This window comes from Salvelinus alpinus, chromosome 11 (genome assembly GCF_045679555.1).
Source record: "Salvelinus alpinus chromosome 11, SLU_Salpinus.1, whole genome shotgun sequence".
Lineage (NCBI taxonomy): Eukaryota > Metazoa > Chordata > Actinopteri > Salmoniformes > Salmonidae > Salvelinus > Salvelinus alpinus.
Window position 1 is genome coordinate 72,168,030 of NC_092096.1, and position 18,225 is coordinate 72,186,254.

General features: G+C 43.2%; 1 protein-coding gene across 1 annotated transcript; it reads right to left on the minus strand.

Annotated features, from left to right (window-relative positions):
* Positions 1-4,271: 4,271 nt before the first annotated feature.
* Positions 4,272-13,534, minus strand: LOC139534747 (lecithin retinol acyltransferase-like). Its single transcript, XM_071334163.1, has 2 exons — positions 12,867-13,534; positions 4,272-5,417 (listed from the first exon to the last, which is right to left on the minus strand). Exons 1-2 carry the CDS (start codon positions 13,467-13,469, stop codon positions 5,265-5,267), a joined length of 756 nt encoding a protein of 251 aa, XP_071190264.1. The 5' UTR covers positions 13,470-13,534; the 3' UTR covers positions 4,272-5,264.
* Between the last annotated feature and the right edge of the window lie 4,691 nt (positions 13,535-18,225).

Here is an 18,225-nt window from a genome sequence, read left to right on the forward strand (position 1 = left end):
GCTGCCCCAGCACCTCATACAGGAGCAACAGAGAAATGGACACCCCAGACCAGCAAGACAACCTTCCAGAAATGTGAGACCTCCTTCCGGAGGACCTTTTTTAATTTTATTTCACCTTTATTTAACCAGGTAGGCCAGTTGAGAACAAGTTCTCATTTACAATTGCGACCTGGCCAAGGTAAAGCAAAGCAGTTCGACACAAACAACAACACAGAGTTACACATGGAATAAACGAAGTCAATAATACAATAGATAATACAATAATACAAAAGTCTATATACAGTATGCGCAAATGAGGTAAGAAAGGGGAGGTAAAGGAAATCAATAGGCCATGGTGGCGAAATAATTACAATTTAGCAATTAAAAACTGGAGTGGTAGATGTGCAGAAGATGAATGTGCAAGTAGAGATACTGGGGTGCAAAGGAGCAAGATAAATAAATGAATACAGTATGAGGAGGTAGTTGGATGTGCTATGTACAGGTGCAGTGATCTGTGAGCTGCTCTGACAGTAGTGATGTTGGTGAACCAGGCGAGGCAGTCATTTGAGAAACCAAGGCTGTTGAGTCTGCCAATAAGAATGTGGTGATTGACAGAGTCGAAAGCCTTGACCAGGTCGATGAATACGGCTGCACAGTATTGTCTCTTATCGATGGCGGTTATGATATCGTTTAGGACCTTGAGCGTGGCTGAGGTGCACCCATGACCAGCTCTGAAACAAGATTGCATAGCGGAGAAGGTACGGTGGGATTCGAAATGGTCGGTAATCTGTTTGTTAACTTGGCTTTCGAAGACCTTAGAAAGGCAGGATTGGATAGATATAGGTATGTAGCAGTTTGGGTCTAGAGTGCCTCCCCCTTTGAAGAGAATCCCAAAGATTGGAAAGCATCCCCCTCTTCAAAAGGGGGAGACACTCTAGACCCAAACTGCTACAGACCTATATCTATCCTACCTTGGGGGGGGGGGTGCAGGGCTGTTGACCGGGTCAGGGTTATGGCCAGCGGTACAAAAATGCTTATTGAAATTCTCAATTATAGTGGATTTATCGGTAGTGACAGTGTTTCCTGTCCTCAGTGCAGTGGGCAGCTGGGAGGAGGTCCTCTTATTCTCCATGGACTTTACAGTCCCAGAACTTTTTTGAGTTTGTGCTACAGGATGCAAATTTCTGCTAGAAAAAGCTTGCCTTGGCTTTCCTAACTGCCTGTATATATTGGTTCCTAACTTCTGCTAATGCAGAATGCCACAGGATGTTTTTGTGCTGGTCAAGGGCAGACAGGTCTGGAGTGAACCAAGGGCTATATCTGTTCCTAGTTCTACATTTTTTGAATGGGGCATGCTTATTTAAGATGGTGACCTCATACTGTCGGGATGAGGTCAATATCCTTCCAGGATACCCGGGCCAGGTCGATTAGAAAGGCCTGCTCGCTGAAGTGTTTTAGGGAGTGTTTGACAGTGATGAGGGGTGGTCGTTTGACAGCAGACCCATTACGGATGCAGGCAATGAGGCAGTGATCGCTGAGATCTTGGTTGAAAACAGCAGAGGTGTATTTGGAGGGCAAGTTGGTTAGGATGATATCTATGAGGGTGCCCTTGTTTACGGGATTGGGGTTGTACCTGGTGGGTTCATTGATAATTTGTGTTAGCTTGAGGGCATCAAGCTTAGATTGTAGGATAGCTGGGGTGTTAAGCATGTCTCAGTTTTGGTCATCTAACAGCACGAACTCTGAAGATAGATGGGGGGCAATCAGTTCACATATGGTGTCCAGGGCACAGCTGGGGGCAGAGGGTGGTCTATAGCAAGAGGCAACGGTGAGAGACTTGTTTCTGGAAAGGTGGAGTTTTAAAGGTAGAAGTTCAAATTGTTTGGCGACAGACCTGGATAGTAAGACAGAACTCTGCAGGCTATCTCTGCAGTAGATTGCAACACCACCCCCTTACGAATCACTATTGCATTCTGTTTGTCTTATGATTCACCTGGGGAAATAAATACATGTTCTACTGAGTTTAATACATTTAGTTGATTCCCTACTAAGTTCAATACATTTAGTTGATTCCCTACTAAATTCAATACAGTTAGATGATTCCCTACTAAATTCAATACATTTAGTTGATTCCCTACTAAATTCAATACATTTAGTTGATTCCCTACTAAATTCAATACATTTAGTTGATTCCCTACTAAATTCAATACAGTTAGATGATTCCCTACTAAATTCAATACATTTAGTTGATTCCCTACTAAATTCAATACAGTTAGATGATTCCCTACTAAATTCAATACATTTAGTTGATTCCCTACTAAATTCAATACATTTAGTTGATTCCCTACTAAGGTCAATACATTTAGATGATTCCCTACTAAATTCAATACATTTAGTTGATTCTCTACTAAATTCAATACATTTAGATGATTCCCTACTATATTCAATACAATGCAATTAGATGATTCCCTACTAAATTCAATACATTTAGATGATTCCCTACTAAATTCAATACATTTAGATGATTCCCTACTAAATTCAATACATTTAGATGATTCCCTACTAAATTCAATTCAATACATTTAGTTGATTCCCTACTAAATCCAATACATAAGTTTATTCTCTACTAAATTCAATACATTTAGTTGATTCCCTACTAAATTCAATACATTTAGTTGATTCCCTACTAAATTCAATACAGTTAGATGATTCCCTACTAAATTCAATACATTTAGTTGATTCCCTACTAAATTCAATACATTTAGTTGATTCCCTACTAAATTCAATACAGTTAGATGATTCCCTACTAAATTCAATACATTTATTTGATTCCCTACTAAATTCAATTCAATACATTTAGTTGATTCCTTACTAAATTCAAGACAATTTTGAATATTGTAGAATTCCGATTAATGTCTGGATTCTGTGATTCTGACCGAGTTCTCCGCAACGCAGATTTTATAGGCCCCTAGCTATGGGGGACCATATCAATTGTTGAGTTTAAGCCCCCTCTACAGTAAGTAAGGTACTATTACAACTATAACAGACTAAACCCTGTGGGCCGGTATCCTGGACAAAGACTTTTCCAGTCCCCAACAGCCCAACTCCAGTCCTCTAGTCTCCCCAACAGCCCAACTCCAGTCCTCTAGTCCCCAACAGCCCAACTCCTGTCCTCTAGTCTCCCCAACAGCCCAACTCCAGTCCTCTAGTCCCCCCAACAGCCCAACTCCTGTCCTCTAGTCTCCCCAACAGCCCAACTCCAGTCCTCTAGTCTCCCCAACAGCCCAACTCCAGTCCTCTAGTCTCCCCAACAGCCCAACTCCAGTCCTCTAGTCCCCCCAACAGCCCAACTCCTGTCCTCTAGTCTCCCCAACAGCCCAACTCCTGTCATCTAGTCCCCCAACAGCCCAACTCCAGTCATCTAGTCCCCCAACAGCCCAACTCCAGTCCTCTAGTCTCCCCAACAGCCCAACTCCAGTCATCTAGTCCCCCAACAGCCCAACTCCAGTCCTCTAGTCTCCCCAACAGCCCAACTCCAGTCATCTAGTCCCCCAACAGCCCAACTCCTGTCCTCTAGTCTCCCCAACAGCCCAACTCCAGTCCTCTAGTCCAGCACTGGTTAAAAGTAGTGCACTAGATAGGGAATAGGGTGCCAGTTTGCCTGGTCCCAGATCTGTTTGTGCTGTCTTGCCATCTCCTATGGTCATTGTCACGCCTGAGTTAGCCAGACAGCACCAACAGGTCTGGGACCAGGCTAGACAGAATGTACATTTTAATTTCCCCATAACACACTATAATGGACAGTTCATTTCTAGTGGCGGACTGGGACCAGAAATCGGACCGTGCATTTCTAACAAACCGGCCCATTTTCTTCCTTAAGGCCCCAATTTTTAGCCAAATAATGACACATTTGAACAACCCCCCCCCCAAAACGATTTAGACAGGCCCACTGGACTAAAAATGGACCAGCCCATCTGGCATTTGCCTGAACTGTCCTGTCCACCCCGTTAGACTCTGTCCAGACTCAGGCCGCTCTGCATGCTGGGACAAGAGAGGAAGAATGAATCGATGGCCTGTCTCTCCTCTCCAACTATCCTGACACAACAATGGTAGGTTATATAATTAATGATTACTGTGTGAAAAGGGTGGAAGACAGAAAGAAATGGGTCAGGCTAAATTAATTCTTGACTCCACACACACACACACACACACACACACAAACACACACACACACACACACACACACACACACACACACACACACACACACACACACACACACACACAGGTCAGTCAGTACAATGTACAGGTATTTATTTACATAAAAAATACGGTATAAAGTTGTTACAATGTGAAAAATACATTCTGTGCAAAGTGTTCATGGTTAGAGACGGGTACAGAGACTGGTAATGACTGGTATTTAAGTGTTCAGAAAAATATAGTTTTTAAATAGCCATACTAGAATGAGATAATGTAGCTGGACGCTGTCATAACGATGTCATAACGTTGTCATAACGCTGTCATAACACTGTCATAACGCTGTCAGAACGCTGTCATAACGCTGTCATAACACTGTCATAATGATGTCATAACGCTATCATAACGCTGTCATAATGACGTCATAACGCTGTCATAATGACATCATAACACTGTCATAACGATGTCATAACGCTGTCAGAACGCTGTCATAACGACGTCATAACGCTGTCATAACGCTGTCATAACGATGTCATAACGCTGTCATAACGCTGTCATAACGCTGTCATGCTGTCATAACGATGTAATAACGCTGTCATAACGCTGTCATAACGCTGTCATAACGTTGTCATAACGCTGTCATAACGCTGTCATAACGCTGTCATAACGATGTCATAACGATGTCATAACGCTGTCATAAAGATGTCATAACGATGTCATAACGCTGTCATAACAATGTCATAACGCTGTCATAACGATGTCATAACGCTGTCATAACGCTGTCATAACGATGTCATAACGATGTCATAACGCTGTCATAACGACGTCATAACGCTGTCATAACCCTGTCATAACCCTGTCATAAAGCTGTCATAACACTGTCATAACGCTGTCATAACCCTGTCATAACGATGTCATAACGCTGTCATAACGATGTCATAACGCTGTCATAACCCTGTCATAACGATGTCATAACGCTGTCCATTTCTGGAGCCGTTTAAAACACAACATACACTTCTATACACATTATAGAAATTCCAAAAATTCCATAATCCCATAATTCCAAGTCCATTCTTGAATTCCCAGAATCAGCCAGCCATCCAGAGGGTGAAGGGGATGAGGAGGGTGGGCAAGGCGGTGTAGGAGGACATTCCCAGATAGACGGCAGACAGAATTCCCAGGAACGCTGTCAGCGGAACACTCCTGTGATCCCGGATGACAGATTTCAGCCAATCACAGAACTAAAACAAAAAAAAAAGAGGCAAGATGAGGACTTTAGTTCCTGGTTTATAATTAAGCAATACGGCCAAAGGGGGTGTGGTATATGGCCAATATACCACGGCTAAGGGTTGTTCCTATGAACGACGCAACGAGGAGTGCCTGGGTACAGCCCCTTGGCCGTAGTATATTGACCATATACCACAAACCCCCTGAGGAGCCGTTTTGCTATTATCAACTGGTTACCAATGTAATTAGAGCAGTAAAAATACATGTTTTGTCATACCCGTGGTATACGGTCTGATATACCACGGCTGTCAGCCAATCAGCATTCACAGGGCTCGAACCACCCAGTTTATAATACAGTGATAGAGAGGGGAAGATGAGGACTTTAGGACACCTCATGGTTTATATTATAGTGATAGAGAGATGAGGACACCTCATGGTTTATATTATAGTGATAGAGAGATGAGGACACCTCATGGTTTATATTATAGTGATAGAGAGATGAGGACACCTCATGGTGTATATTATAGTGATAGAGAGAGGAGAACACCTCATGGTGTATATTATAGTGATAGAGAGATGAGGACTTTAGGACACCTCGTGGTTTATATTATAGTGATAGAGAGATGAGGACACCTCGTGGTTTATATTATAGTGATAGACAGATGAGGACACCTCACGGTTTATATTATAGTGATAGAGAGATGAGGGTTTGGGTTTGGCCGGGGGCAGGCTGTCATTGTAAATAAAAATGTGTTCTTAACTAGTTCAGTTAAATACAAAATGAAGACTCTCTTTGTACATTGGGTCACTATCAGTTAAAAGTACAGTTTGATTTGAGTCTTGGTCCTTTGGGAAGATAAAACATCACTTTAGGACAAAAACACATTTCTGTGGTTATGAGAACATCTAGAAGTATGTCATTGCTGCAGTTATTCAGTCTCTGCTTCTGCTCTGCGGTAGCTGGTCTGTATAAGTTACACTCAAATATTTGATGTCTAAAGTCATTGAATAAGTTTCCATCCATTTCAAACTATTTGAGGTCCATTTGGGGGCCGATCATGGTTAGTCTATGAAGGTGGAGAAAAGCTTAGCTTCCTCCCCGGGCCACGCTGCTGCCAGGCCTCAACTCTGAAATCACCTCCAGAAAATACTGCCGTGATTTGGTGTGTTGAAACCGATTCAATGGGTCCGTTGTTCTCTCTCTCTCTCTCATTTTGTTGAGAAACTACCAACGAGACAGATTTCCCACTAACATTAAGCCGGTGAAGTCCCACAGGGCACACACGTGTTAAAATCAACGTTGTTTCAACGTTGAACCAATGTGGAATAGACGTTTAATTCTGAACAGTGTTGGTTAAACATCTTCAACTCCTTTCTGTGCCTTCTATTAAATGTTGTTCTACATTTGTATCCTAGTTTATTTACTTATTGTATTCACTTGTTGTTGTTGTCGACCTGCAAGTAAGCTTTTCATTGCACTGTGTACATCATATGTATATGAGGAATAAACCAAAGTGCATGTTGGCCCCAGATCTGGTTGTTGTCTTGCCAGCTCCATTGAATAGGCCCTGGTCTAAAGCAGTTCACTACATTAGGAATAGGGTGTAGTTTGGGATCTGTGGTAAGGTTAGTTTGAGGTTTAATATTCAGCTCCTCTAACTTCAATAATGATTTGAGCTACATTTCACCTTGATTTAAGTAGACAAGTCTGTTCGAGAACGAATTCTTATTTACAACGACAGCCTACCGCAGCCAAACCCAGACGACGCTGGTCCAATTATGCACCGCTCTACGGGCCAATCACAGCGCAGCTGGTGACACAGCCTGGTTTTGAACCAGGTACTGCAGGGACACCTCTTACACCGAGATGCAGTGTCTCAGACCACTGCGCCACTCGGGAGGTCTACATTCTTCGGGTTAGGCTCTTTATGACGGAAAAACACTTCTATAACATTGCAGATATCTTATTTTTTCCGATTCCAACCCGAGTCTCATAATCACATGGCAACATGTAGGCAACGTTTTATCTCCGTCTCTTCATTCAAAGACTCCATCATGGACACTCTTACTGACAGTTGTGGCTGATTTGTGTGATGTATTGTTGTCTCTACCTTCTTGCCCTTTGTGCTGTTGTCTGTGCCCAATAATGTTTGTACCCTGTTTTGCTGCTACCATGTTGTGTTGCTACCATGTTGTTGTCATGTTGTGTTGCTACCATGTTCTTGTTATGTGTTGTTGCTACCATGCTGTGTTGTCATGTGTTGCTGCCTTGCTATGTTGTTGTCTTAGGTCTCTCTTTATGTAGTGTTGTCTCTCTTGTCGTGATGTGTGTTTTAAATTATAATCTATTTTTTTATCCCAGCCCCCGTCCCCGCAGGAGGCCTTTTGGTAGGCCTTCATTGTAAATAAGAAGTTGTTCTTAACTGAGTTGCCAAGTTAAATAAAGGTTAAATAAAATAATACAATAAAAAAAACAATGTAGGCAGCTTGGTCCACCACCAATGCAACTATTTAGGGACAGTCAACAAAGTGCATGATCACAATATTCATATTTAAATAGCTCTCCAACCATGTGACTTAGAATCCGCATTTTAGCTGTCCATTATTCCTTACATAGAGGCATGTTGCACACCTTTGGTTTTCTTATAAAAATGATTCAATTTTTTATAAATAAATATATACAGCACCAGTCAAAAGTTTGGATACAGCCACTCATTCAAGGGTTTTTCTTTATTTTTACTATTTTCTACATTGTAGAATAATAGTTAAGACATGAAAACTATGAAATAACACATATGGATTCATGTAGTAACCAAAAAAGTGTTAAACAAATCAAAATATATTTTATATTTGAGATTCTTCAAAGTAGCCACCCTTTTTCCTTGATGACAGCTTTACACATTCTTGGATTCTTTTGCCTTATGGTCTCATAGTCTTTCACACGCCTTTTTGCAAACCACAGGCATGCTGTCATGTGCCTTTTTCTCAGGAGTGGCTTCCATCTGGCCACTCTTCCATAAAGCCCAGATTGGTGAAGCACAGTAGAGACTTCTGTCCTTCTGTAAGGTTCTTCCATCTCAGATAAGGAACTCTGTAGTTCTGTCAGAGTGATCATTGGGTTCTTGGTCACCTCCCTGACCAAGGCCCTTCTTGTCCGGTTTCTCAGTTTGGTCGATGACCAGCTCTAGGCAGTCTGGGTAGTTCCATATTTTTTCAGTTTCCCAATGATGGAGACCACTGTGCTCTTGGAAACTTTCAACACTGTAGAAATTGTTTTATACCCTTCCCCAGATATATACACCTCATCACAACTATATCTCAGAGCTCTATGGACAATTTCTTGGGCTTCATGGTATAGTTTCTGCCCTGACATGCACTGTCAACAGTGGGACCTTATATAGACTGGTGTATTTATTTTAAAATCATGTCCAAACAATTGAATTGGCCGCAGGTGGAGTGTCATAGCAAAAGGGTGTGAATACTTGTGTAAATTAGATATTTCTCTATTTCATTTTCAATAAATTTGCAAAACAAGTTTTCACTTTGTCATTATGGGGTTATTGTGTGTAGATATGTGAATTTTGTTTTAATCCATGTGTAATTCAGACTGTAAGAACAAAATGTGGAATAAGTCAAGGGGATGAAAACTTTCTGAAGGCAATGTAAGTGTAAAATGTACTGTGTTTTTGCATGAAGGCTTCTGTCTATAATAGTCCCCAAGTAATTGAAACTGCTGAACCTCTACCTGTTTTCAATTGAGGGTCAGCTGAGGTAACTCATGAGTACACTCGCAATGGCTGCCTGGTATTGCGAAGCAATCATTTCCATGGTATTTTGTAATGTTCTATCAACTGATGCTAGATTGCCATGGTAATGTAGAATGTTAATTCAAATGATGCTTACTGATGTGGCTCATGCAATATAATGTATTTTTTTTGTAATGTCAGTTGGGTTGACTCAACAAAATCAACAAATCACAGCACAGATTGAAGGGTACACTTCCTGCTTATATTTTCTGGCATGGGTACACTCAAAATGGCTGCCAATCCACTCATTATGCCATCATTGACTTGAATAGAGAGTCCCTTTCTATTCATTCTATTTCTAGGGTCCCTACACTGTGAACAATACAAAAGTTGGTTTCAAGTGCCTAGGTCATGTGATCAAGGAGCTATTGAATTGTAAGTTATTTGTAATAAATATCTTTTTAAAACATGTTGAAATAATTTAATGAGAAAACCAAAGGGTGTGCAGCATGCCTCTCTGTGAAAGGAATAATAGACAGTGGAAATTAGATTTGAATATTGTGATCATGCACTTTGTTGACTGTCCCAGGCTGTCTACACAGTTGCCATGTAATTATGTGCACATTGTTTTCCTTCATGAAGAACCTGAGGTAGCTATTGTTTGATAGCTATCTCAAATCATTTGACAGGGGGTCCCAAGTGGCGCAGAGGTATAAGGCACTGCTAGAAGACGTCACTATAAAACCCTGGTTCAATTCCAGACTGTATCACAACCACCCGTGATTGGGAGTCCCATAGGGCGGCGCACAATTGGCCCAGCATTGTGTAGGCCGTCATTGTAAATTACAATTTGACCTTAACTGACTTGCCTAGTTAAAAATATATGTATTGAAGTTCAAATATCAAACCAATTTCACCAAGGTCCATACCTCAATTCACTCTTATAGTAGAGCCAATGGAACAGAACGCGCTAACGGGTTCTCTAGAACAGAACGCGCTAACGGGTTCTCTAGAACGGAGCGCGCTAACGGGTTCTCTAGAACGGAGGGCGCTAACGGGTTCTCTAGAACAGAGCGCGCTAACGGGTTCCTCTAGAACAGAACGCGCTAACGGGTTCTCTAGAACAGAACGCGCTAACGGGTTCTCTAGAACGGAGCGCGCTAACGGGTTCTCTAGAACAGAACGCGCTAACGGGTTCTCTAGAACGGAGCGCGCTAACGGGTTCCTCTAGAACAGAACGCGCTAACGGGTTCTCTAGAACGGAGCGCGCTAACGGGTTCTCTAGAACAGAACGCGCTAACGGGTTCTCTAGAACGGAGCGCGCTAACGGGTTCTCTAGAACGGAACGCGCTAACGGGTTCTCTAGAACGGAGCGCGCTAACGGGTTCTCTAGAACGGAGCGCGCTAACGGGTTCTCTAGAACGGAACGCGCTAACGGGTTCTCTAGAACAGAACGCGCTAACGGGTTCCTCTAGAACAGAACGCGCTAACGGGTTCTCTAGAACGGAGCGCGCTAACGGGTTCCTCTAGAACAGAACGCGCTAACGGGTTCTCTAGAACGGAGCGCGCTAACGGGTTCTCTAGAACGGAGCGCGCTAACGGGTTCTCTAGAACAGAGCGCGCTAACGGGTTCTCTAGAACGGAGCGCGCTAACGGGTTCTCTAGAACAGAACGCGCTAACGGGTTCTCTAGAACAGAGCGCGCTAACGGGTTCCTCTAGAACAGAACGCGCTAACGGGTTCTCTAGAACAGAGCGCGCTAACGGGTTCTCTAGAACGGAACGCACTAACCTCTCTAGAATAGAGCGTGCTGAGAAATGAGAGCTCTTTTCAAAACGACTTCTTCCTGCCTGGTGTTCCATGAACAACTGTTAAAAGCAACAGACAGGCTCATTTAAACAAACTCAGAATCTCACCAGACCTGCAGACTCCGAAGCCTTGTCAGCCTATCAACTCAAAGTAGTGCAAATTGACTATTTTAAAAAGTGTGATGATACATTGTCTTTCCATAGTTCTCTCAGCCTGGTCCTAATTTACATGTCAGCCTTTTTTTGGGGCAAGGGGGAGTTTGATCCCGTTTTGCAGCCCAGCTTACATGGCCAAATCATTGTCTGTGTGTCAAACGGCACCCTAAACACTACATTAGACCAGAGCAGGGCTCTACTTTAGACCAGAGCAGGGCCCTACATTAGACCAGAGCAGGGCTCTACTTTAGACCAGAGCAGGGCCCTACATTAGACCAGAGCAGGGCCCTACATTAGACCAGAGCAGGGCCCTACATTAGACCAGAGCAGGGCCCTACATTAGACCAGAGCAGGGCTCTACTTTAGACCAGAGCAGGGCCCTACATTAGACCAGAGCAGGGCCCTACATTAGACCAGAGCAGGGCCCTACATTAGACCAGAGCAGGGCTCTACTTTAGACCAGAGCAGGGCCCTACATTAGACCAGAGCAGGGCCCTATATTAGACCAGAGCAGGGCCCTACATTAGACCAGAGCTGGGCACTACATTAGACCAGAGCAGGGCCCTACATTAGACCAGAGCAGGGCCCTACATTAGACCAGAGCAAGGCCCTATATTAGACCAGAGCAGGGCCCTACTTTAGACCAGAGCTGGGCACTATATTAGACCAGAGCAGGGCCCTACATTAGACCAGAGCAGGGCCCTACATTAGACCAGAGCTGGGCCCTACATTAGACCAGAGCAGGGCCCTACATTAGACCAGAGCAGGGCCCTACATTAGACCAGAGCAGGGCCCTACATTAGACCAGAGCTGGGCCCTACTTTAGACCAGAGCAGGGCTCTACATTAGACCAGAGTAGGGCTCTTCTACTAGACTCTGACCAAAATGTTTGCACCATAATAGCCCTGTCTACACTGTTAGAAAAAAAGTTGCAATTTTGAACCTAAAATGGTTATTTGGTTGTCTCCATAGGATAACCCTTTGAATAACCCCTTTTGGTTCTAGGTAGAACCTTTCGAGGTTCCACGTAGAACCCTTTCCGAAGAGGTTTCTACAAAAGGGTTCTATCTGGAACCAAAAAGGGTGCTGCTATGGGGACAGCCGAAGAACCCTTTTGGAACCCTTTTTTTCAAAGAGTTTAGGTAATAGGGCGCCGTCTGGGACGGACCATTGTCTGCTCTACAAACCTATTGGTCCATATTGACGCGCATCATTTAGCATTGCTCACTGAGTAAAATAGGCTAATGACCACTTTTAACCTATTTGGCTTGAGATTAATCAAATTCTAAGTAAACAAACTTAAAAAAAAAAAATCAAGGCAGATAGGCCTATCACCTAAACCAGCAATTACTAGTTCACAGCATTCAATTAATCTATTAATTCATATTTTAATATTTTAATTCTGCTAGTTACAGAGTCCTGCAGCGTCGCTCTGTGAAAACAACTCACCAGCGAGCAACAGTACCAATCGCGTACACAGGACGCACACCAAATGGATAATCAACACTTTAGGGATCTTTTAAATGTCCCAATGGACACACACTGGTTTCAATTATGTTACGTTGAAGCGACGTAGAATAGAAGTTGAATTGATGTCTGTGACCAGCACGGTTGGCCTATTTAGGAAAACTCCGTTATCATTTTGCAGCTAGTTTAACATTGGAATATATAGCTTTCAGAGAGATAGCCTCTTCAATATGTTCGTGCGTAAAAAAGAAGAAATAGCCTAGTCTAGGCCAATATCAACATGTTACCTTGTCAGTCTGAATGCTGATTGCAATGCCATACCGGCAATAAGTAACGAAATGTTCACAGTTATTCCAAAGCAAGCTGTACGGTATCTTCCCAACCAGTTTCTCCGCTCTACTCGCGATCTCTTCGCCATCAAACGGTCGTTTCTGCACGGTAGTGTCCATGGCGTTCAGTAGAATTGGTGCTCCATACGCAAAGTCCTCAACGGTATCCACCCGGATGCTGGCGCTCTTGGATAGAACTCCGAGAACTAAACGTTTGTTTGTTACCATCACCTGGATGGAACGCTTGTCCGTTGTAAAGAGTGGCAAGATATCCGGAATCAGATGCGCCACCCGGTTGCCTCCTAAATAGATGCCGAAATGAGTGAATAAAGTCCGGGGCACTTCTAGCAAGTCTCCCCGTTGGTATATGTTGTCTGGGAGTGCGGCGCCGGCGGAGGTATCCGGGACTCCCTCTCTACCCCCCTCTTTCTCGCAGTGATGTGTAACTCTCTTCTTCTCCCTCGCTCTGTCTGTGTCTGAAAACAACAAACTGGGCCTGAAGACATTGAGGTGAGTGAGGAAGAACACTTTTTCCAGGAGTAATGTGAGCGAATTCAACATGTTTTATTGGAGGAGATTCCTTGTCCTTGTTTTTCGGGACGTTCTCCTCCTCGCCTCACGCTCCTCTATCATCTTCAGGTCGCGGTCAGTTTCAACGAGGGGCCCTCAGTGACGTCGTGAGGGATCCGTGGAACCGATTGGCTGCTGTTTGAGAGCAGATGAGTCACGTAGTAGGTGTTCTGAGTGACACTTGTAGTGCTAAAGTCTTGTTGACTTCGTACATATGTTCTCGGGCTACATACAGGCAGTGGACATGCAGATCACAACTAGTTACAGTTAGCACAATGTATTCTGCCATTAGTTACAGTTAGCATAGCACAAGATATTCTGCCATTAGTTACAGTTAGCATAGCACAATGTATTCTGCCATTAGTTACAGTTAGCATAGCACAAGATATTCTGCCATTAGTTACAGTTAGCATAGCACAAGATATTCTGCCATTAGTTACAGTTAGCATAGCACAAGATATTCTGCCATTAGTTACAGTTAGCATACCACAAGATATTCTGCCATTAGTTACAGTTAGCATAGCACAAGATATTCTGCCATTAGTTACAGTTAGCATACCACAAGATATTCTGCCATTAGTTACAGTTAGCATAGCACAAGATATTCTGTCATTAGTTACAGTTAGCATAGCACAAGATATTCTGCCATTAGTTACAGTTAGCATAGCACAAGATATTCTGCCATTAGTTACAGTTAGCATAGCACAAGATATTCTGCCATTAGTTACAGTTAGCATACCACAAGATATTCTGAAATGAGTTACAGTTAGCATACCACAAGATATTCTGCCATTAGTTACAGTTAGCATACCACAAGATATTCTGCCATTAGTTACAGTTAGCATAGCACAATATATTCTGCCATTAGTTACAGTTAGCATAGCACAAGATATTCTGCCATTAGTTACAGTTAGCATAGCACAAGATATTCTGTCATTAGTTACAGTTAGCATAGCACAAGATATTCTGCCATTAGTTACAGTTAGCATAGCACAAGATATTCTGCCATTAGTTACAGTTAGCATAGCACAAGATATTCTGCCATTAGTTACAGTTAGCATACCACAAGATATTCTGAAATGAGTTACAGTTAGCATACCACAAGATATTCTGCCATTAGTTACAGTTAGCATACCACAAGATATTCTGCCATTAGTTACAGTTAGCATAGCACAATATATTCTGCCATTAGTTACAGTTAGCATACCACAAGATATTGTAATGACCTGACTAGATCATAAATGAACAATTGTCCAGACAGAGGCTTGAATTTGCGAATTGACGGTTTATTAAACCAACTTTACACAGGCTACTGTTTGGCCGTAGCCCAAGCCAAATAAATGAACGATAACCACAAGCCAACCGTGACCTTCTCTTGTGAAGCCCAGACGTAAGAGGGAGAACAAAGGCGAAACCTGGTCTTATCTTCCAACGCTCCATCCCCCTGCCCAACCCCCCTCCACGCCACTCCGCCAACCGCCAGGATGCCCGGCATCAGAACATTCCAGGCATTCCCGTGATTGGCAGATAGCAGGTTGATTGACATGTCGGACCCCGCGAACACTGGGTACTGGTCAGTACAACACAACCACCTACTAGCCTAACACATAACACACAGCTGTCTGTGCGGGTCGCTACATTATTCTGAAATTAGTTTCAGTTAGCATAGCACAAGATATTCTGCCATTAGTTACAGTTAGCATAGCACAAGATATTCTGCCATTAGTTACAGTTAGCATACCACAAGATATTCTGCTATTAGTTACAGTTAGCATACCACAAGCTATTCTGCCATTAGTTACAGTTAGCATACCACAAGATATTCTGCCATTAGTTACAGTTAGCATACCACAAGATATTCTGCCATTAGTTACAGTTAGCATACAACAAGATATTCTGCCATTAGTTACAGTTAGCATACCACAATATATTCTGCCATTAGTTACAGTTAGCATAGCACAAGATATTCTGCCATTAGTTACAGTTAGCATACCACAAGATATTCTGCCATTAGTTATAGTTAGCATAGCACAAGATATTCTGCAATTAGTTACAGTTAGCATACCACAAGATATTCTGCCATTAGTTACAGTTAGCATACCACAAGATATTCTGCCATTAGTTACAGTTAGCATACCACAAGATATTCTGCCATTAGTTACAGTTAGCATACAACAAGATATTCTGCCATTAGTTACAGTTAGCATAGCACAATATATTCTGCCATTAGTTACAGTTAGCATAGCACAAGATATTCTGCCATTAGTTACAGTTAGCATACCACAAGATATTCTGCCATTAGTTACAGTTAGCATACTACAAGATATTCTGAAATTAGTTGGTGCATGGGCCGTACACACTACCCTATGTAGCCCCTTGCGGTCGGATGCCAAGCAGTTACCATACCAAGCGGGGATGCAGCCAGTCAGGATGCTCTCAATGGTGCCGCTGTAGAACTCTTTGAGGATCTGAGGGCCCATGCAAAATCTTTTCAGCCTCCTGTGGGGAAGAAGGTGTTGTCGTGCCCTCTACACGACTGTGTGGTTGTGTGTGAACCATGATAATTCCTTACTGATGTGCACACCGAGGAACTTGAAGCTCTCGCCCCACTCCACTACAGCCCGTCGATATGGGTGTGGCGTGCTCAGCCTTCCGTTTCCTGTTGTCAACGATCAGTTCCTTTGTCTTGCTGACATTGAGGGAGAGGTTGTTGTCCTGGCACCACACTGCCAGGTCTCTGTAGCCTGTCTCATCGTCGTCGGTGATCAGGCCAACCACCGTTGTGTTGTCAGCAAACTTGATGATGGTGTTGGAGTCGTCCCTGGCCGTGCAGTCATCAGTGAACAGGCAGTACAGGAGGGGACTGAGCACGCACCCCTGAGGGGCCCCGTGTTGAGGATCAGCATGGCAGATGTGTTGTTACCTACCCTCACCACCTGGGGGCGACCCATCAGGAAGTCCAGGATCCAGATTGCCGGTGACTGATAAGGTAAACCCCTCCATGTTATCTAATAAATCCCAGAACATAGTCCAATCTGTGCATGCGAAACAGTCCTGTAAGCTTAGCATCCACTTCCGTATTGAACGCGTCACTGGTACTTCCTGTTTGAGTTTTTTTGCTTGTAAACGGAAATCAGGAAGGTAGTTATGGTCAGATTTGCCAAGTGAAGGGTGAGGGAGAGCTTTGTATGTGTCTCTGTGTGTGGAGTAAAGGTGATTTAGGTCCTCCACAAGAGACATGCTGGTAGGAATGAGGTAAGACAGATTTAAGTTTCCTTGCATTAAAACCACCAGCAACTAGGAGCGCCACCTCAATGTGCATTTTCTTGTTTGCTTATGGCCCTATATAGCTCGTTGAGTGCTGTCTTAGTGTTAAAGAGACACACACACCTCCCACTTAACCCCGAGCTGCCGTTTGGTCTTGACGATGCATAGATCTATGTTATCCATGTCGTTGTTCAGCCATGACATAAGGTCCTGTTGATATCTTACACATATTCTATAATTCTGTCCCAGAGTTCTGTTCTTTGGTCTGATGTGTTCTATAATTCTGTCCCAGAGTTCTGTTCTTTGGTCTGATGTGTTCTATAATTCTGTCCCGCAGAGTTCTGTTCTTTGGTCTGATGTGTTCTATAATTCTGTCCTGCAGAGTTCTGTTCTTTGGTCTGATGTTCTATAATTCTGTCCTGCAGAGTTCTGTTCTTTGGTCTGATGTTCTATAATTCTGTCCTGCAGAGTTCTGTTCTTTGGTCTGATGTGTTCTATAATTCTGTCCTGCAGAGTTCTGTTCTTTGGTCTGATGTGTTCGATAATTCTGTCCTGCAGAGTTCTGTTCTTTGGTCTGATGTGTTCTATAATTCTGTCCTGCAGAGTTCTGTTCTTTGGTCTGATATGCGTGTTCGGAAACATGCGAGTGCAAGACCAAGTCTAGCTTCAGCGCTTGATCAAGACGGCGGGAAAGATAATTGGTATAATTCAATAATCAGCCATCAAACTGTACACAAAACTCATCCTCCTAAAACTTGAAAGCATTTTACCAGTACAGTACTCATCCCCTTCACTCAAAACTCATCCTCCTAAAACTTGAAAGCATTTTACAGGACAGTACTCATCCCCTTCACTCAAAACTCATCCTCCTAAAACTTGAAAGCATTTTACAGGACAGTACTCATCCCCTTCACTCAAAACTCATCCTCCTAAAACTTGAAAGCATTTTACAGGACAGTACTCATCCCCTTCACTCAAAACTCATCCTCCTAAAACTTGAAAGCATTTTACAGGACAGTAGTCATCCCCTTCACTCAACATTCAGTCACAGCAGCAGCCAGACAAGGGGAAAGAGGCTTCTTCAAAAGACAATGAAAACAGATAGAAATGGGGACTGTTTTATTCCAACATCCATTGGGCTGTATAATAGATAGTCTGTTGGTCCATCCAGTATACAGCATACTAGACATTCACTTTCAATGTGTAGCTAAAGCGCTTTGAATGAATTATTTGCTGTCGTTTCTGTGTTGTCATGTTTTATATACTGTCTTTTTAAGCACATGACCAAATGAATCCCCCCCCCCCCCCCCCCGGTGGGATAAATAAGCTGATCTGAATCTGATAGGATAGTTTCGAACGGAGCTCGGGTAGATGCGGTTTATTTCCCTCGCCGGCTCGGTCCCGCCAGGGTGGTTGGCCTCTCTTTTGCGCCGTCTCTTCCCTCGTTCCAGTCCCAGGGATTTAGGGCCCGGTCTGGAGT

Bases quoted from the DNA above. Each gene is read 5' to 3' on its own strand.
- LOC139534747 (XM_071334163.1), bottom strand. From the start codon at position 13,469: ATGTTGAATTCGCTCACATTACTCCTGGAAAAAGTGTTCTTCCTCACT. The intron at 5,418-12,866 runs GTAACATGTTGA...TTTTTGTTTTAG, and splicing joins TCAGCATTCAGACTGACAAG to TTCTGTGATTGGCTGAAATC.